Source organism: Bombus pyrosoma, linkage group LG6 (assembly GCF_014825855.1).
Source record: "Bombus pyrosoma isolate SC7728 linkage group LG6, ASM1482585v1, whole genome shotgun sequence".
NCBI lineage: Eukaryota > Metazoa > Arthropoda > Insecta > Hymenoptera > Apidae > Bombus > Bombus pyrosoma.
The window spans coordinates 11,456,915-11,480,346 of record NC_057775.1 but is presented as its reverse complement, the minus strand read 5'-3'; the positions used below and the strand labels follow the sequence as shown (position 1 = coordinate 11,480,346).

Below are 23,432 nucleotides of genomic sequence, written 5' to 3'. Positions count from 1 at the left end.
CGATCTGTATGAACTCTATGTACGATAATGTACATGTAAGGCATGTTAAACAAACAGAAACGTAAGATAAATTGCAGAAATATTGTATTTCAACGGAGAAACGTTGATATTCAGTCTAAACAGAATCGTATCTTTGCAGAAATTGCAGATACACTTTTATACGTAATCGTATAAATCTGATGGCTAAAAGGAAGCTCAATCGTTGAGCACTTTCACTTAACGTTGTTCCTCTTCGTGTAATTCGAACGCTTATATACTTATATATATTGTATATTTAACGAGCGGTTCTTCTTCCAGCTGTCATTTACAAATTAATTGCAAATCACACAAATGTTTAGGTTTGTTGGTATGGCATGTCTGTCATACGATTGAACAACCAGCTTCGGACTAAGAGTTGCTCGTACTTTATCAAAAGACGTCTTTTGCGGCTATGTTTTTTTTATGTAATTTAGACTGCTTTACATTTTCGATTTAAATACGTTTCTAGTGTCCATTTGCCGGGAATGAGAGCTCCGGGTACTCTCTTGTCATATTATGTGAAAGAGGATAGGGCGAATAAGCAGGATGCTAGAGAATTAGAAAAAAAAAAGCAACTTGAGACTGGTATTACCGAATCGCGTTATAAATTTCACGCATCTACTTAACGACTCGTTTTCGGTAGTTTTTGAGCGGCGTTACGACTGCTTACGTGCGTGAAATGGCCGGTGTCCGCGTGTCTGGCGCGCAACAATTTATGCCCGTTGTTACAAAGGGCGGCGCGTTCTAGCTCGATCTGTCACAGTGTCTCTCGCGCGCAACGATCAAAGCCTTTGATCTCGACCTGGACCCTCCGTCTGCAAATGACGCCGTAATTTCAATCGCAGCTGCGAAGGTACGTAAGGTTCAGTAGTTCTACATTCCTCTGATCGGCCCTCTATCGGTTCGCGTAACAAACATCTCGCGATTCTGACAATGGACTCCTCACGCCGTGTTACGTCTTTGCGTCCACTTACGCGCTGCTTTGAGAGTGAAATGTGTTTGACTGGATTGTTTGATCCCTACAGAATGGCCAGCATGATTTGTGACATTATCGAGAGACAGCTGTGGCTGACAGTGTCGGCTAGAAATGACAGTTTCACGTGTAATATGTATTATAATCGACCATATTATTTTTGTGTAATTACTCGTAATACGTAGCTTTTCGCTTGCTTCACTATCAATTATACGTTTTTCAATTTCTCAGGTAGAAAATAGAATGAACAAAGGTTAATTTGTAGCTAGATCCGGTAGAATTCAGTAGAAATTCAGGCATAACCTTAGATGCAGGTTTGGTGGACCTTTTCATATCAAACGTTTCATGATTTCTGAACAAATTGAATCGTTGAACAAAGTGGCAAGGCTAAGGTCAGTTGTTCGATTGGTTATTTATTCAAAGTCTAAGTTATCGCGACTGAATATCTCAAATAATTGATGAGAAAAAGAAGACGACCGCGATCGGTAGTGTCAGCGCAACGTGCAAAACTATGCCAGGTTGGTAACTACTGCGTGCGATTTGCATAAGCAAATTTTACGCGGCATAAATGTTTCAGCGAGTCGTAAATTGGATTAAGCGGACTCTGGTGGAAATTATCCGTAGAGTTTTTAGCCAGTGCAGCGATGCTGCCTTCGCGGACTCGAGGTGTTTGCTAAGATCATGTTTGTTAAGTCAGCGTGCTCGCGCGTACGCACAACCTGCTTCCCAGGTTTGCTCTTCATAGTTCGTAAATTCTCGCCGTATGAAAGAACAATATCAGGAACAGTACGTGCACATGATCTCGCGATTAGTGAATGTGCAGTAGTAGCTGGTACGTACACGGTATGTACATATATCATTGAATATAGCGAACATTCTGTATATAACGATATACAGTATGAGATATCTCACATAAGTATGCTGATTAGAGATACGAAGCAAGTTTGTCTTGGTCCATTACCAACCGGCTAGACTTTAGCAGCGTTAAATTTTTAAACAAATTTGCAGAGGATACTGTATCGTGAAAGTTAATAATGCTAGTCAGGATTGAAAATAAAATTTATTATATCTGATAGTTTACTCTAAAGACTGTTTGAACATTTACCATATGTAAAATTGTTATAAGATAAATTATACAGGAATTAAAACGAACTGCGAAACAACTGCATCTTCAAGATATTAGAAAACGACCAATGCGTACGAACGCGATGAGTTGTTAGTAAACACGAACAGGCTGCGAACACAAGGGAGTAGTATAATTGCACTTTACAGCTGCACGAATGGTCCAGTTGCATCGGATAGTTTGTGCAGTTCTTATCACGGGGTTGTTCGGTACACACGTGTGACTTGAAAGTCAACACGAGGGGGAAACAATCGATATGCACGTTCATTGTAATATCTACTCAAATAACAAACAAGATATTTCGTTGGAAATACATGTTTGACAGGTGTTATCTAGATGGTCGATTCTGACTCACATACTTCAATCAATGTGATGCCAATGGTCTTTAAAATGAAGTTCATTAGTTCATCACTGTAAAGATCACACTGACATATTTTGATCGTAAACAAAATAATTGATATCATTGGTTGATAATATCGTAAACAAAGTTATATACAGATGATACGAATATTAGCTCGTTGATTTAGAAGTCTAGGAAGGAACATCAACAAAATATTATTTACTATTTATTCTTCCAAAGGATATCTACTTTTTATTGTTAAACATCTATTATTGGATATCTCGTATTTACGGATATGGATCAAATAAATTTTTACTTCTCTATTTACAAAGTTTCATTAAAATCCGGGAGTAAAACATGTTATGCGATTCTCTTGTCAAATATTTTCTCTCATTCCAGGATACGAATAAAATTTTTCGAATTATATTATGTACTCTATCCTCTGAACAGAATTCCACATTTTATTTCCAAATAACCTTCTATCTAGCAGTATTTTATTTCCTTGTCAAATATTTTTTGTCATTCACAATATTATGCGCTCCGTCGTCTATGGAAAACTTGATATTTAATATTCGAATAATTTTCGAACGTTCGGTAATTTCCATATATATCCTTGTATAGACTAGTCAAATTTAAGAACATCCTCGTCCAGCAAGATGGCGCGCGCGCAGGTATTCTGCTCTTGGTAGTTCGTAAATCCTGGAGATTCGAAAAGAACAATATCGCGACGACGATTCGTCATGCTGTTGTGTACCGAAGCGTGCCCTGAGGATCCAGAGAATTTCGTAAAAATCCTGGAACGCGAGGACAGTGACGAATTGCCGGGCAGATAAAGGGGCGAAAGACGTCTTGAAACAACCTTGCCTCCGGTCCGATGAAGACGAAACTTTGCTGCGTCGAAGCGCAAGAAGGAACGTTAACCTCCTTTCTTCTGTTCGCTAATGACTCGCCGTTCAGCTTCAGTAATTTTTTTCTTTCTCCAACCAAACTTCTTTGTTTCCTTTTTTTTCTTCTTTCCTTTTTTCTATCCCCTGGTTTCAACGTTTGGTTTAATTGGTAATTTCAAGAAGAGACTTCAGACTTGAACTCTGGTATTCTATTCTTCTTGTGATGGGTGATGTGTTTAGGTGTTTGCAGGAATGATTTCATGAAAATCTTTTTTAACTCGCAAAGTTCGTAACAATTGATACATTACTGTACTTGAGATCATTTAGAACTTTACAATAATGATCTATGCATGTATCTTCCAATGCTTGACGCATTACTCGTTACTTTATCCGCATAAACAAAGAAACAATCTACCTAACCTCACCACGTCACGCATCCTAACCTCCAAAATCAGTTTCCACGCAAGCACTGGCGTTACCACTGAACTCTACGTAATTTAGAGTTCAGTGGGTGTTACCGACGATCGACTTAATCCATGGAAAGCGTTTATGGTGTTCTGAAGACAAAAAGTGCATCGGCTGATTTGGTCCGATCGATGGAAGAACGTCAGTAACAGCTACATTAGTTATGTAGTCATTAACTATACAGATAAAGGGAACGTCGGTTCGCGATGTTCCACCAACTAGAATATGCATGACATTTCGAGCCGCTGCTGGCTTCCAGGGACTGTGCATGAAGGAGGGCAGAATTGAATTGCAACGTCAGACTGACATCGACCGGGAAAGAAGGCTTAAAAATTAACCAGCAGATCCGACTCTCGGTGCGCTAATACGCGTTTTGATGCAGATTTCGTGGCGCTGTTGTTGCTATTCTTGGTTATATCGATGTACCTCGTGTTTTATAATACGATACTTTATGCTCAAATGGATATAGTACTTCTTGCTTCGAATGTAAGGGCTAAGGGAATTTTGAATGACAGTGGATGCTAGCAACCACTATGCCAAGGATTATAGTATGTATAATAAATGAGCGATATGTATTCGTTTATGTACGTTGACATCAAAGAATATTAAAGAAGTATGAAGAGATGTATGTTTGTAGATAAAAATTATCTGGGGATATTCTCACAGCTCTGTGCTGTATTGTATACTTTTCGTTTGACGTTTCGTAGATTGCAATATATTGATATTATTCGTTGAAGAAGATGATACAGGTTTCTACGAACGGTGAGTGAGGTTAGGAAACTTTATGGAATCCTAACCTCCATTCTACACTGTGCTTCTTTATTATATTTATTATATCATTTCTATAAAATGAATAGAACCTTAACTCTCAACTGTAGAATGACATTTCGGGAGTGTTATTGTACACTGATGATATAGGAAACCCATGTTGAACCTAATCTATAAGAAGAAGCAAGTACACCCTTAGAACCGTCTGCGTAAGCTCGTAAGTAACCGCGGAACTATAATTCGTGAACACTGGGGTAAAAGTCTGGCGACTCGTATCTAATAAATTCAATTATCTCGTGGCGGCAACGTAGGTCAAGTTGCTGCTACTAGCGGAGATCAGCCGCTATGCCGTAACTTCTGACGCTTGCCCCCGCTAACAAGACGCTAGTTACGTGGTCGTTACTTTTACGGAAGTTGCTCGTTGTTAATCTATAACGACGGAAACGCAGGCCAGCGTCGGGTTTCAGTTAAGCAGCTGATTTTCTTCGCCTCGTTACCCGCCTCGTTACATTTCAATCGAGCCAATTCTGCGTGCCATAACGCGAGAAATTGTACATCGCTGCACTGGCTAAATTGTCATATAGTTCGCCAGCAAATCAAACACGAGCTTTCGTAACTTGCTCGAATTTCTAAGTTAAGTTCTATCGTTTATAAATTCCATGTTATTTAACGTTTAGAATGGTAAAATATATTTGCAATGGATTGTATTTAGGGAAGTTGATACTTGAGAATTTAGAAGGAAAGGTTCAGAAATTTACGATACAACAGGTGGATCTATCGTGGACTATACACCCACCGATAGTGGTTAAGTTATAGATTGGTTAACTGTACAACAAATCACGATATGTATTTTACGAATCAGCACAAAAATACAAATTTCTACTCTTTCGTCCTATTTCTATAAATTCAGCTCTCGTAACTTTGCCATGCGCCTAAAATTGTTCCAACATTCACAAAACTGTTCACCTGAATTAGTTACAACAGGATGGATTAAGCACGTTTCCGTTTGTTTGTTACAGAGTACTTGATGTCAGGGAATCCACGGAGCTACCCGGCCCGGTCCCCAGGGGTCGCTTCCACTCCGACCGTAACCAGGTAAGTGGTAGTAGGAGGTAGACGCGACGAATTTCCCACGCGAGATCTCGATCGAGAGCGTCGCCCGGCGCATCCATATTCCAGAAGGCAATAACACAGATTTCCGCGTAAGCCAGATCGCGTAAGCGGATTTTTCGCGCGGCCGCCAACAAATCCACGAGACTTATCGGTTTACCTAGTTGCCGGATTTCGCATGGTTGAATTAAGCCACGAAAAATCGACCGTGCTGTTGACTCTGCTTCGGAAACGCGTCCCTCGATCCGTCCCAGAAACATGAAATCAACCGACTCTTCTCTGCTTCACCGTTACCATCGATCCAATACGAATCATTTACGATTTTTCCCGAAATACGAGCGGCAATTTGAAATTGATTTGGCGTAGGAGGCGCAGGTGTACTTCGGACAGTCGATTATAGAATTAAGTTGCTTCCAAACTGGTTCTTTTCGTCCTTTTTTTTTTTTTTTTTGTTAGAATTCTTGATAGGGCGTGATGAGATCAGTTTTTGTTTGATCTATTAAAGTACGCCATTTCTTCATTAAGATGGAAGAATCACGAAAGAATATACAGAATATACAGAAGGCGGTTATGAAAAATTGTTCGTAAATAGTCTTCACTTGTGTTAAATTTTCGTCGTCAACTTGTTAAAGCAGTAGCGTTATCGAAGTGTATTGTGAAAAGAAAAACGCTACTTGGCAGGAGAGGTTCGCTATTGACTGAAGAGGAGGAAAGAACACTTGCCGTGACCGTATGGAAGAACATTGTCATTGATTTATTAAAGTGTCTCAACGTGTTATAGAAGATATAAGATACAAATGGTACAACACTCGCAAACAGTTGTACTTAACTAAAATAAGTTTTGTCCTATGGCTGTATAAACTATTATTCGTTTCTTACTTTATCTTATATTTCTTCTTTTCTGCCTAAAGTCCGAATATTCTGTCACTTGGATATATCGTACATATCAAATGATATTTCCGCGAGCCACTGTATATCCTATCCTACAGGATACTACAGTAACGAAGAAGAAAAACTAGCGAATAGTCAACATAACAGCATTCAGGGATTTGATGTTAATTTAACGCCAGACGCGTCCACCTCGTTCAACACTTGGCTGGTCTGTAATACGAGCTACGATATTAGCGACGTGAAAACAACGGTATCGAACCGCAGAAGTGCCATTATCCACCGCGAGGCTGTCGTTTACTGTCTCTCTAACGATTACAAATCTTTGGCTGGCCACTTTCGGCAATTAGCGAGTCATTAACGGTTCCCTGAGCTCGCGTTCGCCCAGCCAATAAAACCGACGCACGAAACCAACGCGACAATTTCGAATTCGCCAACGGCGATTCTTCCAAACTCTCGTGGCTCGTGGAATTTTAAAAGAATGGAGAAGTTGAGAATATTCAAATCATTCGGTTGAATAGAGCTCGAACGTGATCGGAAGAGCAATAACCGCGAATAAAATTATCGACGAACGGACAGGGACGACGATTCGAAGACATTTCGATTCAAATGAATCGAACTTTTAAAATATTTAGTACGTCGTCCTGTGGACCTCCCCTCCATTTTATAGGGTGTCCCTCTTTCTTTGCTTTCGTACATTTGTTCGTCGTTGACGATGCATATCGAATTAGGCCGCTATTTATTTTGTGCCGTTACTTTTATTGCGCTTCGAGTAGATTTATTGGTCTTTTTCTTAGATTTCTAGAGTATTTTCCCCTAGGAAAATTGATGGAAAACTGCCGAGTAAGAATTTTAGTGCGTAATATTGTAGCTTTAAAAATAATGTCGAATTTGTGGAAGAACTCAAAGTTTGGTTTTATTAATATTTTTATATTTATCAGTTATATTTTATCGTGCGAAAATAAATATTCGTGCACTGAAATAAATTCTTGGAACTCTATATTCTATGCTCTGGAATCCGGAATATAGTACGTCGATCAATTGATATTAAAGTTTAAGATTCTGAAACGTTAAGGGGTTAAAAATTATCATTTATATACTACTTTTATGTTATTTTTAGCCGCTGAACACGGTAGGAAAGTTTGTATAGAAACCTGTGGGATACTCCGTATACGCATTTGGAATATTCCAATAATCAAAGCTGCAGCATATAATATTATATACATATAATGGAAACGTTCCAATGCATTAAAAACAGAGGATCATTGAGTAAATATTAGATCGATGCGATGAAATGTCGTTTCTTTGAATTTGATGGGTCAATGCCGTTCATTAAATTTTGTCATATCGTCACACGTTATCAGCCAAGTTAAGAAATATGAAATTTACTCTGACACACATATATCGAATTTTAATGAGTTTTGTAATAGCCTTCATTATCAACTTTCATAAATAAAATGTACATGATATTTAACAACGTATGAGAATGTTGTTTCATAAATTATTTTATAAATATGGTAATTTTTTACAAATTTCATAATTCTGTCAGCCATATAAATCATTATATACAATATATATATATATATAGACAAGCATGAAAACAAATTAATTAATTTCCTTTTTTGTTTGATGAGCAACGAGCTTAATTTAGTCTCTTAAAAAATTGTTTTATGAAAAACAAAAGTTCGTGCAGGGCGACGTGCATGATTTTCCACTGGATGTACAAATTTCATATTCTTATTGTTTCCCTGATATTTCACAGAAGAGTAATAGTCCGAGAGGAATGAATTTGCGCGGTGTTTAAGTGATATTTAAGTACGACTTAATGGAGTTATACTCGCGATTAAACGAATGCAGCGTGAAACGAGGTCACAGCCGAATGATTCTGAGCAAACCTGTTTAATCGTGCGGTTTATGTACTTTTTTTCAACCGGAGAAACGACGCGAAAAATGATCCCTTCTCGTGTAATCGAACTCGTCGTTTCAATCGATTAAATATTAATTCCCACTTTTCGACACTCCCACAATCCAAAAATAACCTACTTGTATGGAACAGAGTAAATTTCGACATATTTGTTCGAATGTGACGAACACTCGGAAGAGAAATAATAAAAAAAAAGTTACAAACATGAAAAAAGAAAATATACGTACCAGTAAAAAAAAAAAGACAAATTCAACTTAGATAACCGTTACGAATAACGTGATATAATCCGTATAGAGTTCCAATGAACCATTCACGATTTCACCCCCTATACATCGGCCATTTCTGCTCCACAATATCCAGCTCCATTATTCGATCCACTAGGTTCACCAAAAACCATCTACGAAAAGCATTCTCTGGTCAAATTAAATTCCGTTCCTTCCAGCGATATTCGTAAATCGAGTGATACCGTAAAAACATCGGTCCCGAATCTCGATGTCTCGTGGCTCCATCTGCGCGGCGGATAATTCCAACAGCGAACTCGCGAAACTTTCTTTTTTTTTTTTTCTTTCCCCTCGTTCCACCACGAAAAATAGTTGGGACATCGTCGAACAATGGCGGCCTTTACCGGCCTCCCCTGACTCTCGTACATTTTTTTTTCCTTCCCTCTCTTCTTCGGAGACGCGTTCCAGCCGGGGTTGAAACGTCGAAGAGAGGAAAGGCCATCCGTGTCACCGGAAACGACGGGTCAGCGAGACGGAAGGTACTCTGTTGCTGAGGCAACCGGCAGCCGAAAGGACACACGCGTGTCCCTCGCCAAAGGTTTCATCCTTCCTCCCGCTGTTCCACCGCATCCGTCGGACCTAACCTCACTTCGTGTCTCTTTTTTTCTCTCCACCGCTTTCGTAGAACGTGGATCGTTAACGACTCTGACTGTTCAAGCCAGAGAGTGGTAATGATCATTGATGGTGTCTCTCGTGCTGCGTATTCCTTTACAATTCTTCCTTAGAATTTGCTTGATCTTGACGACTAGAAGTTTGCTAAGATATATTAATGCGATTCGCAAGTCAAACTCTTGCTACGAGGATAGGTTAGGTGAAGTCTGGCTGAGAAACGGATTTTACGTGGCTATTTCGCATAGGGTGTTTCCGAAATCCTGCTACAACCGAGAAGAACGTGAATTTGCACGTAAAAGTCGAAGATGTAAGATAACATTTGTCTCGTACGACGTGTTCCATCTTTGTATATAGACCTTTTCATTGTTTCGCTGTCTAGAATCGTCTCATATATTTTCGGATATATTTTGCATAGCCGAAGAAAGGGATTATGTATCGAACGACGGAACTTGGAAATAAAACATTAATCGTTAATTAAGTAAGAGACTATGCAAAACCTTGTAAAATAACGCAACGTATTTTCATGCGTTATTATCCCATCCAAACAATGGCGCAGCCATACTTTGAATGCGAACGAGTATATTCACGTTTTATAGAAAGGTAAACACATTCCTTCGTGAGAATAAACACGTTGCCGCTAAACCCCCCGCACGTACTTACGTAATTCGTTATATTATTTCAAGAAGTATTTCTTTACCTCTGTAGGTTTTATACTACAGATGGTTTCTTCTAATTTCTCTGCATAAGCTGCACGCAATAACTAAAATGCCTTTGAAATCTACCTCCTCTTAACGTTATTCGCATACAACAAACATCATCGAACTTAAGTTTAAGAACGAAATTTCCTGTTAGCTTTCGAAAACTTTCGTCTGCGGAAAATTGCCAGTGTTTAAATTGTGTATCGCGTTTGTATTGGTATTCACATTTACACGATACCAAGATGAGACACTTTAGATTTGCAAAATTCAGAGGATAATTTCCAATATAGACGTCGATGTAACCATCTTCTGTTTCAATACGGTCGAACGAAGGCAATCGTCGTTAGCACTTATCACATATTAACTGAAGCAATTCCGCTAAAAGAACCTCCGTCCGCACTCGATCGAAAGTAAAGCCTTTGGATTCTTCTCTTTTCCCGATCGTTGCCGCACCTTATCCATCTTTATCTCCTCGATATCGTTCCTCTCGAGACTCCTGACTGGTGGAGTCTTCGCAAAACAAAAACAAAGATATACTCGTTATTGTTCGAAGAGAAGGAATGTATCGAGGAAAATGCTTCGCTTATTTATCAGTGTTTCACTACTGCACGTATAAACCATCTAAACGTTACGTTTCATACATATAAAACTGTTCCAGAGCTTTTAATCTTCTTGTAGGTTGAGTTTTAATCCGAATGCAACAATTATTCATTATTACTATTGTACGCTGTTATTTTTATTTATTAGGTGTTACGATCACGTAACATATATCAAAGGAATAAAAATATTTTTCTGATACTTTTTCTCCTCCTTTTCATTGTGATTTTTTAAATACCAGAATATTCAGATTGTCAGCGAATTTTTATAATATAAAATTTAGCGAAACCATTTAATTGGAGACTCACTTCTACGCGATTTGTATACATTTTAAAATAAATTACAGTTTAATGTAAATACAGAGTACTCGTGCTCCTTGTATGATAGAGAGGAAAATTTTCGAAAAATATTTTCAGTAATAACAGAATACATATGCAATGATATTCGTAACGTTCAAATTTGAAACGTAAATAACTGGAAACGAAACACAAGCATCGGCCGCAATGAAACTCGCGGAATTCAGAATTTCGATGTAGCAAAACTTGCCACGGTGTAATATTTTTGGAACAAATAATGTTGAACCTGCTTGTCGTGGATACAAAAGGTCATGACGATACCGATGGCCGCTATAGTATCGAAGGGCGTACGACGACCATCGATGTTTTACACGAGATCGTGAAATTATGAGGCGCGACGATAAGGCTTCCAAAAGATTTATCGTTAGATACCATCGTGACAGTTTACCTTTCTCTACTGACTTCCCTTTTTAATCGATATCCGCTGCACATTCTTCCAGAAGCTTTTTGCTTTGTCGAGGAATTTCTTCGATTCTGCCAATAAATGACATTTTGGAAGTACGTAATATTCAAGGAAATATCTTTTTGTTCTGGTAAACTAGATTTATAAACAAAAAAACAAGTGTTTAAGTTATACATTCACCTATATAATTGCAATAAACATTTAAGCGTGAGTAGAGATATTAAATCGTAAATAGTTTCCATTCGGAGGCTTCGTTTAAATTGATTCAAGTAGAATCGGTCAGGTAGAGCTAAACTTCTGTGTCGCGCATACAAACAACGTTATATAAATAATAATAATTACTAGAAATCAAATTCATAAGAATTCTACCGGATGTCTGAACCTCCTAAAAATATCCCTCGGCTATCAACTTGAGGTTCCAGTCTCGCGTCACCTATAGTCAAGGGGTTAATCCCCCCAGACGTCTTAATCTCGGCCTCAATTCACGTGACTCCAACCCCCCTCAGTTCCTCTATCTGTTTCCCTTCTTCTCACTCAGTTTTCCAGCTTTTATGCTTGCGACGAATGCAGTAACAAAAAGGATCTTACGCTTTTCACGAGACGCAAAACGCGCCCGGGCCCTTATTTTTCTTCTCTCTTTGCTTCTTTATCCCCACCTATGCTTCTTCAAGGTGGCGGAGGGGGAAAGGGGGACGTCTCTTTGGTTAGTACGCTCGAAGAAACACGACCGTAATTGCGTTACAATATCCCCATTGTCGTTGTCGTGGTTGTTGTTATTGTTATTCCGCAGGATTGTAACGTGTAATTCACAATTCAAGCCTCGCTTGAAATTCGTCGGGGGTAATTGAGCAGAATGTGGCGTTGTGGCTTGTATGGAAGCAAGGAGTTTTTAATGTACGCGCCAGGAAATTTTTTTTTTTTCTTCTTTTTCGTCAGTTGTTTCGTTACTGAGTGGGAAATGGTGGTAGGGGAGCTGGGAGACGGCTGGTTTGTTACTTTTCTAGGACTCGGGTTGATTGCGATTCTTTGAAACTTTGAAATTTCCACCATTCTTCGACAGCTTTACGGCTTCGTACGCGGCACCTTCGACTTGCTAGACCCGCCACGCATCTAATCTAATTTAAAATTAGAATTAGAATCATTATAACAGTACTCTGAGCGAAATTAGGAATACGTTGTCCTGGGTTTTTGTCAAACCATCCTTACAAAATAATTCTTTCAAAAAAGCCACGTTAGGACGTCTAACAGCGAAATATAAACACAAGGAATTTTCGTGGAACGAGAACGACATTTAACACGAGTCTAATCTAAGTAATAGGACAATTCTCAACAGGACCGAAACTTTTACAAATTTCATTTTTATCACACTCGCGTATTGTCATCGGGACTGTAACATTTCCAGGTTAAAAGGGTAAAACAGACCAAGCGCGTTTCCCAGAGGTTAGCAGAACTGAGAACGAATGGGGCCCGTGAAAAAGAAGAATGCCGGGGCCACAGCTAACACGACACTGGCACCTGTGTTAATAACAATCCGCGTGCGCGTGCGTGCACGTTCGCGTGACACCGTGTGATACCGCGACGATAATATTTTTTCAGCAGCGGGCAGCCTCTTGGCGGGTTTACACGGCACAGAGCCCGTGTAAAATTTCACGCGTAAATCCGTGACAACGGAACGTAATTTCGGCCACGACCATGATCGATATCGCGCGGCGAGAAATAGTCCTGAACAGATCGTAAAATCGCAAAGCCGAGTTCTCGCGTGCTCGCTGATTAAAAGTGCCGGGTTCTGACCAGGTCATTTTAGAATTCGACCTGGAAATATTTGTTTACTCCACTGTGATCATGTAAGGGTCGCTGATCAAAACAGAATACGCCCTTATCGAGTTTATGTAAATTAAGTAAATTAAGAAAGAAAAATTATTAATTGAATACAAGTTAAATTTTGTCTTAACAATATGGTGATCGGTTAGTTTCGATTGGAATTTTGTTTATATGTAGTCACGTCATTTTGCACATTGCAATATCATAAAGTGTAATATCACCGGTTGTCACAGCCTTAATATCGTCCACACTGTGAAAAGCTTTGGAACTATATATTGGCTTGTCAACTAAGTGATTGCGGACTTTGTCAATACCGCCTAATGGCAAAATCCGCAATCACTTAGTTGCCAAGCCAATATATAGTAAGCACTTTTAATTAGAAAGTTTTATATTCTTCTTGCACGTATCTGTTTAAAATTCGAACAGCTTGATCGTTTAAGCCACTGTTAACCCATTTTTAAATCAAAGAATGGCATTCGCTGTTATAAACGCGCTAATCTAGATTCTTTTCTTGGTGCAAAGGTTAGTGACCTCTATTCTTCAAATTCGGGACAGCCGTCAACGTGGAATCGTGCGGGTTAATTTTCGTTTTGCAAAACTTTCTGTCATATTGGTAATTTAAATTCGTAATTAAACAACTTCCGCAACTAATCGTTAATTACGTGGCGCGGCACAATAAAACTTCTTAATCAGGATACCGTACAAAAATTAACGCGTCCGCGTTGACGGGTGTCGTGGCCGTCGGAAACGGAAACGCAAGACGAGCACGTAGTGTGAAAATGTTCTTTTTCTACCCTCCACCTTTTTTCGTCCCGATGGAAAAATTAACGTGCCATGTTAAGAAGATATTCAAATGTGGCACCGAATCGACGGTAATCGATTTTGACGTTACCAAACGTCTTTCTCTTCATAAACTTCTAGCATGAAAGATTATTTTATCGCTTTGACTCGTTTCGTGCTACGAAACCTTCGTAGAAATAAGGTATTTATTTATTCGTGCTTCAGAACATCACATATTCAGGAAATATTTTATTGATACACAATTAATGCGTACGTAATTAATCGTTCACAGTATGCGAATTTTTAATGATTCAATCGTAGTATTATTACTACTAGACCGTGAATATTTATACAACTTCACATTTTCATGGACATATCTGAAACAATATGAAACCTAGACAGATATTCTCTTTGCCATTATTATAACAAGCACTTCAATATTTTATGTATTTTTTCATTATATCCGTTTTTTAATCTTTGGTTTTTCCATAAATGTATAAAAATCTGCAGTCTAATTATTCCGGTACATGTTGAGTTAATGATTACCGGCATCATATATAGCTCGTTATTCGTTAATTTGATCAAAAATGTTCTATACGAGTCACATTATAAATACATTAAAATCCACTCTACATATACACACATCGTATAGTTAATGCATATACTCGTTGAGCTTCTATTTTCGCGTACAGACCATCGAAGCACCAGGATTTCTCGATTGCACCGGTAATTACGGCGTTGCATGTGAGATGCATCGTGATCGGGTGTCACGTGGTCCGCTGACATAAATCCTTCTTCGACAGGGTAGCTGGGACGCGTTTCGCTCAAAAATTTCCGAATGCAGAAATTTGCATCCAAAGTGACGTGGCGTTCAACAGCGCGCCCACTTTTTCGTAAACAAATTCATCAAATTGAAATCGAGAAAACGAACGACGCGGAATTACCGAATCACATTTGCTTGTGGTGAAGACGCAGATTTGTTTAATTTCAACTACGGATATTTGCATTCCAACCGTAATCGAAAGATTTTCTTTCTCAATTAAAGGCAATGATCGTGGCAAATTCGACAAGAACGAAACAAATCGCCTGCTTGCGAACCAAAAATTTATTTATCACAACGATATGACGTAAATGATAATAAATTCTAATGTAAATATAATAATACTATTTGTAACATGGTCGCTTTATTCTGTTTTCTGTCTTTTGAGCGGTTCGTTTAAATACATCCCTTGGATATCTTCACTTCTTTTCTTCTACCAAAATTTCAAAGTTTCGTTTTTCATTCACCGCTAGGATTAAATATCATGGCACAGAACATACTAACGTCGTATATCAGCGATAGAAATTAATCTCAGTCTTGTATTGTATTTGCCACGAATCTGACAATCAACGTTTCAACCAAATCATTCTGACAACGTCAAATTTTCGAAGCCAGTACGTCACGGTTAGCACAGGCATTACCTGACATTGTCAATGAGGCCGTGAATACTTTGAGCTGCTGTCCGATTCCCGCTTTGCCAGCCGACTCGCTTTCGCGTTTATAAAGCTCCCTCTCTCCGACCATAAACATTAATCTGCTTGAACACGCGCGCGTCTGTCGTAATTATAATTGATGGTATGTTAATTGCAATTTATGCAAAAACCTGTTCACCGCCGGAAGATATATTACGTGGTTGTTTCCGTGACCGTGGCTCGAACATCGATGATAGATCTAATCTTTTAGACGACGGTGATTCACTTGGTGAAATTTCTCTTGATCAAACATTTCACCCTTTCCCGTGAATGATGCGAATATTCTAAAATAATGAAATCGAGGCTTTATTAAAGAGGAGAATGGAGAAGGCCAGGCAAGAAATATCACAAATATCGAATATCGTTAATATTCCGCAATTGTATAATAGAAAATTTTATTAAAACAGAAGATACAAAATAAGTTGTAATTTATCGCGGAATACGATGGAACGTTTCACTAGGAAAATTCAAATGCTTTCAACAGAGATTAAAGACGACAAAGTATTCTGTCGTTTTTCCTAGAAAAAGGCAAGCATTGATAAGAATGATTTTAACGAGCCCATCGATTATTCGTCATCCTAAAACGACGTTTATTGTTTGTCGTAATCATACTATCACAATTTACCTGCCTATCGAAATGATTCGATGATCGCTCGAATCTTACCCCAGCACGACGCTCTTCTGGAGAAACCATTGACGTAATTAAAAAAATTGCAAAGACGTCCTTGTAACGGGAAGAAAACACTCCATAAAAAAGAAGTCCGCTGAGAAAAGGGCACGCGAAGCGAGCAAGGCTCCAATTTCAATTATCCGCTCTCGAGGAAAACTCTATCCGACACGAGTCCTCTTGTTTTTCTTCTAATGGGCCAGCATCGAATTACCGAGATATTTATTTATCGTGAAGAGTCGCGGGTACGCAAGAGCCGAGATCAAAGCTCACGGATTTCTCTGTTCCTCTTTCTCAACCTCTCGTTTCTCAGACAACAAACTGAGGAGAAAAATGTTTCTGAATTTCAGCTGTTTAAATAATAGAAAATAGTTGATCGAGGCATGTAAATAGACTTTCGCGATACGTGAAATTTTTGTTTTCGAGTTAGACAGTTTATTGAATTATTTGTTAATAATTTATTAATACTCGTACGATTTACTGATACGTTTGTATGAATTTTTATTTCGTTATTTGCGCATTCATATTTGTTTCCGTGTGCTTGAATACCTCAAGAGTAAAACAACTTCCTCCGTAATCCTACTAATTCGCTATTTAAATTATTCCACCATCATAATCGCCTCTAAATCTCTGTTTAGTTGCATAATACTTCTTGGATATGGATATATTCCACAAAATTAACCAACTACGGTGAGCTGAACGTACGCAGATTATTGCGCGTCCGCTGCCAATTATCAATAACTCGCTTGCCTTCGAAGACCAATCGAAATTAAACAATTTCTTCTTCCCATTTTATCTCAATTCTTTTTTATCCGAAATCTCTTGACCGTCTTCTTTCTCTTCCCTAAATCTTGCAAGCTTGCAAATCCTCCGATAATACGACGTTACTACTAATCTCCTGCTTACTAATATTATTTTCCTAAATAAGTCGATCTTGGGTTAAATTAGGTCACTTAAATTCGGACGATACCTAACTTGTACGAACATCAACGTATTTAATACAAACAACGTAAATAATCGGAGGAAGAGTCGAGGAAGCTTGGAAAATCAATCCGATGGTCGTGAGATTATAAACAAGACTAGACGCAGCGCGTCCTAGTAAGTTAGAAGAAAATGACAAAATGGCGCGGCAGAAACAACGGAGGAACGAAATAAAAGGGAAAAAACAGGGCTGAGAGATTCGCGAGAACCGATATGAAATAGCAGCGGGGAGTCTGCGGCGTGCGTGGTGTACGGAAGACTCGGCGCAGTCAATATTATCGTTCGGTCGAACGTGGGGCGAACGCGAAAGAAAGCAATCGATATATCGGGACGGAGCTAACCTCGGATTCCCGGCGTTATTTCGCGATATCGTCGACTATCCGCGTAAATTTTTCTAATCCAATCCGACCGACTGGATGGCTCTTACCGACACCGACGATCGACGGAGACCGACGAATTTCTGGCGGCCAAATCATTTTTCTCGCCACGTTATGGACAGTCGTAAAGAAATTTGCTCCTCGGTTCGCGTTCCTCTTAATTTTGTATTTACAGCCGACGATAAGGTCACGACCGAACTGTAAATGCTGGACGATTTAAAAATTGACCGGCTGATTTCATTTTAAGCGACTTTACGAGGGTGTCTGACCTTTTATATTATATTACCAAGAAGGTGGTTATTTTATTTTGCTTGGCAGATAATCCTTGTTATCCTGATTGGTGTAATACAGTTAGTGCGATCGTGTATGGTATATTTGAGACATGATCCAAGGGTGGAATAGTTAGAAGGAGTAATTAACGTAAATGTAGATTTAGATTAATTAAATTATAAATAAATCAGAATTGGATACAAGAAACGCGATATCTTTATACGATCCTCATTCACAATCGCTAAATAATAGAGCGTTCGTATGGTAATAACGTCAAAATGGCATTCCGCAAAGATACGAGGCACGCAGAAACTTTTCAAAGTTTCCGTACCACGAAAATTCGAAGGAGAAAGAAGGGAACAAAAAGCTCGTTCATTTACGTTGTTCGTACAAATTCCATACACTCGGCTGTACGCTGAGGCAATCGTAAATGAACTAAAAGGATCAAACCACCGTCAGAGTTATCAATTCAGCGAAATGTAATAAGAAAAGGTGTCGTTCGTAATATTCCATACAAAATCTGATAAGCCACGAAACCACCCTCGAAACTTTTTCCCGGTCACACCCGCTCGACTTAGGGCTCGACTTTAATTCACGTTCCTCTTTTTATCCCTTTTTTTCTTCCTCGAATCTCACACCGCCGCGGCCGAACTTCCAACTCGAATTATTTTCCTCGCTTCATGATTACTTCGGCGTGATTTAAATGAAAGTGAGAAGCATCGCGCGTGAGGAAAACAACCCCCTTATACCCCACTGGCTGTTCGAGATATCGCGGCGTGAGTTGCGTAGCAACAGGCCAGGGTCAAACGGAAACAGCGGCGAGAATATTCAAGCGAATCTCGAGTTGTAATAAAACTCGATTCGCCCCCGTTATAAAGATACATTAGCGACGTTATTCCGCGCTTTCGGCTATACGTTGTTTCCCTTCCCGCCCGCCATTATTCTTCCGGACAAGTGTGTTTTCTGCTCGTAACTTTCGCCACGCATTAACCGCTCGTTTCGTTACGCGACGAAACGCGATATGAAAGAACGGATTTTTTCAATAGGATCTTCTAACTTCAATGGTAAAGAGAAATATCTGTAATCGGACGACTCGAGTCAACAGAATAAGACGTTAGGGATGATTCTTGAACTAGTGGGTTGGCCACTAAGTGATTGCGGGTTTTGTCATTAGGTGGTATTGACAAAATCCGCAATCACTTAGTTGCCAAGCCGATATAACGATTGATATTATGTGACAATTGTTACGTACAGGACGTTGATAGGATAATTTCAATTATTTCAGGGGATTGTTGCCGGTTCAGTTGATTGTTTCGATAAAGATGATAGAGCTTAAATTTTGGTCATTATGCGAGCTGATCAATTTGATTTTAATTTTCGAAGAGAAAGTTCTAATATTGGGGAAATAAGGATATCTTTAGTTTTACTATTTACATTTATCTAAATTTTATGCTTGCAAAATATACAATACTATCGTAATTCCGCATTAGGCGAAACAATAAACGTATAATACTCAGAAACATTGAATCGTATCAGAAAACACTTATGTTCGGTGAACTTGGTCGTTAGATGCCCCCAAGACGTTATTTCCACACTTTGGATTCGTATCAAGCCAACCAGTCACATAATATTCCTTCCATTTTTCTACGCCCTCCGCAATTGATTACACGCGATGAAGCACGCTACAACGAATTCCCTCGCCCCTTGAAATCGCTTAAACCGTTCCCGCGGAACAACGAGCATAACATTGCGTAACCACCGAATACCATGAACTGGGAACGCGAGCTTTGTCGCTGAGTTCGTGGTCGGTCGGAAGATCTCGAACGGGAAGAAGAGAAAAAGAAAAAGAAAGAGAAAGTGAGACCTTTAAGGGCATCGCGAAAGTTTCGAGGGAGATCGTGCGTTGTGTGTAGACAGTCGCGTCGGTGGTAGAGTGCACAATGCGTCATGGTAAATGAAGAGAAAAAACATTGCTGAACATTTAATCTACATAATCCCCTGCACATAGAAAAGATCTTGAAACCGAAAGGAGTTCATATAATGTCTTCGCTGTTCGTTGCCGAGATATCGTCTATCTTCTTACGATCAAGAGCTCATTGCACACGATTGAACTAATGTTATTACGTTATTTGAAGAACGGAATATTCATGCTGTTTGAAGTAAAGATATAAAATCGTATAAAGAAAACGTCTACAACTCGACAATTTATATGTGTTACTGGTTAACGACTTATTGCGAAAAGAGAACCAGCAACGTTACGATGATATTTCTAACGTGGATTTCATAGAAATAAATATTTCGTTTTCAATAATTACAAAGCTCGATTAACAGGTCTCTCGGTTATTCTAAATAACCCTCGAACAAACTTCAAGCAACGATTTTTCTATAATATTGCAAGACTATGGTTTCTGAAGAATACGAAGAAACGTATTTTCGTATCATTAGAATCACATTATATAAAAAAGGGTGACTAATCCCATCTGGCACCCTAAATTCTATTTCCCACTCGTCATTATTTCCCAGCGTTTCGATCTAATCTTCTTCAAAGAAACTCTTTCCAAGATTATCTTGTACGTTCCCTCGTTAGAATCGTGTCTTAGCCCCATCCTGCACCGAGACACGAATCGGACGCTGTCGAAGGGTTTACGAGCCGCCTCCAGCGGGGGCTGTCTTCTTGCCACGTCGTTAAGTCTTATTGCTTAGGTCGTGGCTTCTTTTTTCTCCGTCGAGTACGAACACCCGGATCCAAATCGCAGACGTCTCGCTTACGTAGAAGAGGCCTCTCGAGACAGCCTGTTCCTACGCTATTAGGAACAGGCCAAGGATTCGGAGAATTATTTTAAAGCCACCCTATCGTTCATAGACGAACATATCTGGAATATAACTTGTTTCAGTAGTAAAGACTCGATCGAGCGGAAGGCCATAGAAACTAACGGGAAGAATATTTCGTTGGCAGTTAACGTTCCACTGGATGTTACTTTTATTGTCGATATCAAATAATTTCATCCATCGATGACAAGTATACTTACTTCACGTCTATTCACTGATAACGTTAAACTGAATAATTGGAAATGCTGGAACTCGGAAAACAACGATAAACGACCAGCAATTTCAGCCTTAAACCTATCGGAGTTCCGCGCGCACGCATTCGAATATTCGTAGAGGAGCGCAGCCTGGCAATTCGGAAGAGAATTCGATTTATATTTAATACGAACGACATGTCTGGCTGGAATTAAAGCAAACGAGGCGTGTCGGTATTCGCGATGAGCTCCGCTCAGTCCTCTCTCTTGCAAGGATTTCGTTCAACGAAATCGAAAAACCAAGGGGAAATTGCCGCGGAACAAAATAAAAAAAGAAAAAAAAAAGAGAAGAGAAAAAAGGAGTGGTGGGAGAGAGAAGAGAGAGAAAACCCGATTCACGCGAATTTCCAATGAAACTCACTCTCTTGCCGACTGTGTGCTCGTCGAGCGCGATTTTCGTGTTTGAAACGCGATACAAGCCCGCTTGCCGAATAATTGCAACTAATAGCCGGAGGGATGGAATCGTTAATATTTTGAAATCCGAAACGACGCCCGTTGCGGATTGTTCGGTGTTGCGCGTGTAAACGTCCGTTTATGCGGGGATCGCTGAATAAATTGCATCCCGGATTACGTACATTAGACTCCTGGATTTTAAACTCGTTTCGGTTAATCGCGTCTCTCTCGCGTTTCCCAACCCCCCTGTCCCTCCCGTTTTGTCCCACCCCACCAATAGTCCTCTCACCCCGCTGTTCCTTCGCCGCGATTACAACGACCGGTTGACGTGGATTTTCGCGTCTTTTGTGCCTGTCGGTTGGACCGTGCATCTCATAACTTTGCAAATACGACTGATTCAGCTCGGTTTAAATACAATTATTATTTTAATTATTCGCCATGTCCTCGGTGGAAAACCGGGTTAAGCGCGATCTCGTTTCCTGAATATAACGCGCAGCGTTCGCCGTTGTTGTTCCGCTGGTGTAGTCATTCTCCGGACTCTTTCTAGTTAGTAATTCTACAGGGAAATAATTGGACGCGTGTATACGTGTACACCATGTGCGAAGACGAGTTATTGATATGCTTCCTTTTGTTCGGCAACGTACAGTGTGTCATCAGTTTTGACGGGCGTTTGTTATACACTGTTATACAGGTTCGAGGCTGACATTTTTTTACAAGTAAATAAACGATTATAGTAATTTTAATATAAATAATAACAGAGCGAGATATTGTAGTATTGAACTGTTGAACATTCGTCGTTTGTATAATAAGGTCAACGATTAGTAATCAAGTTGTAGTAAAAATGTGGAAAAATATGTATTAGGTCGTCCGAAAAGTTTCTTTCGTTTTATAAGAAAATGATGGATGCACAACATTTTTGGTTTTATTTTATCGAATTACGATTTTACATTATTTTATCGAGTTTTATCGAGATAAAAATCACAAAGTTCGACAGATTAGGTTTCATGTTTGTATAAGGATGCGCTGTTGTAAAAGACGTGTCTGTAAAAGAAAGACGCTTTTCGGACAACCTGATAGATAGAAGATGGTGTGTAAAAGATACGATCGCGTATAAACAAATAGTAAGAAATAAAATATTCGCGTATCTGTACCTTTGAGAGGACGAAAGACATCGTTTCAAGAAATACATTCGTTACGAATCTCCCAAAGAACGCCTTATTGGGTAGGAAATGGTAATTGCGAGGATTCTACCGATGACAATATTACATAATTATTACGAGAAGACTTTGCATCTTGTCCGATAGGTGCTTTGTGCACGGTATTGCTTGTTAAATAAAATTATGCAAAGATGTGCATTGTACCGGTGGTAGAAGCACGACTGTAACGAAGGTATGTAATTAGAGACAGTCAGAAAATATTCCGTTGATTGGCAAACGCTCGACATCCGTCGACATTTTAATTGAGATTATAATGACCATCTATGCGCTACAAGATAAGTTAGGCAATGAATTCTGCACGGGCAACGATCAAAGTGCAACGCGATTATTATACGTTGTTAGAGATATTCGTGAAATATGTACAACTTGAAACACGATTTAAATTTTAAATGAGAATTTATATGGTGCGAGCTGCAGGTGAAAAGGAATAAACAACAGAAAATCTGGATAGTTGCAAAAAAAATGATTTGTTTCTGGATCCTGACAGTGTTCGATAAGGATGAAATTGAAAATCGCTTAAAAACTCGCCAATCTAAAAATCCGAAACGAGAGAAAGATAAAACACGCCGACATTCATTCGTCACACAGAAACAAAAGGGCAAAACATCAAGAGAAGGGTTCGACGCGCCACGTCTTTCCTTTACTTTCGTCGTCAAAATTGAGTTTGAAAAAGCTCGTTATACCGAGCAGGCATCTTTTCACCCCTTCACCACCCTCTCTGATAATAGGAAACGGGGTTGAACGGTTAAGCTCGTATCGTCTAACAATCGATACAACAATGGAATTACGCAGCTGTATACGAATGAAGGGTAGCAAAACGCGAAAAGCATCGAATTCCCCACCACCGTAGGAGAACCGTTCCTCTGTCGACGTACGCTGAGCCCTCGCATA

The 23,432-nt window shown here is 39.3% G+C and overlaps 1 protein-coding gene across 7 annotated transcripts in view; it reads left to right on the top strand.

Moving 5' to 3' along the window:
• LOC122568532 (teneurin-a) overlaps positions 1–23,432 on the top strand; it is a 699,158-nt gene that overhangs the window by 453,457 nt on the left and 222,269 nt on the right. For all 7 annotated transcript variants that reach the window (XM_043728382.1, XM_043728381.1, XM_043728380.1 and 4 more), the window contains one exon: positions 5,594–5,669. In XM_043728382.1, coding sequence (XP_043584317.1) covers positions 5,594–5,669 — 76 coding nt within the window. The remainder of the gene's footprint in view (positions 1–5,593; positions 5,670–23,432) is intronic.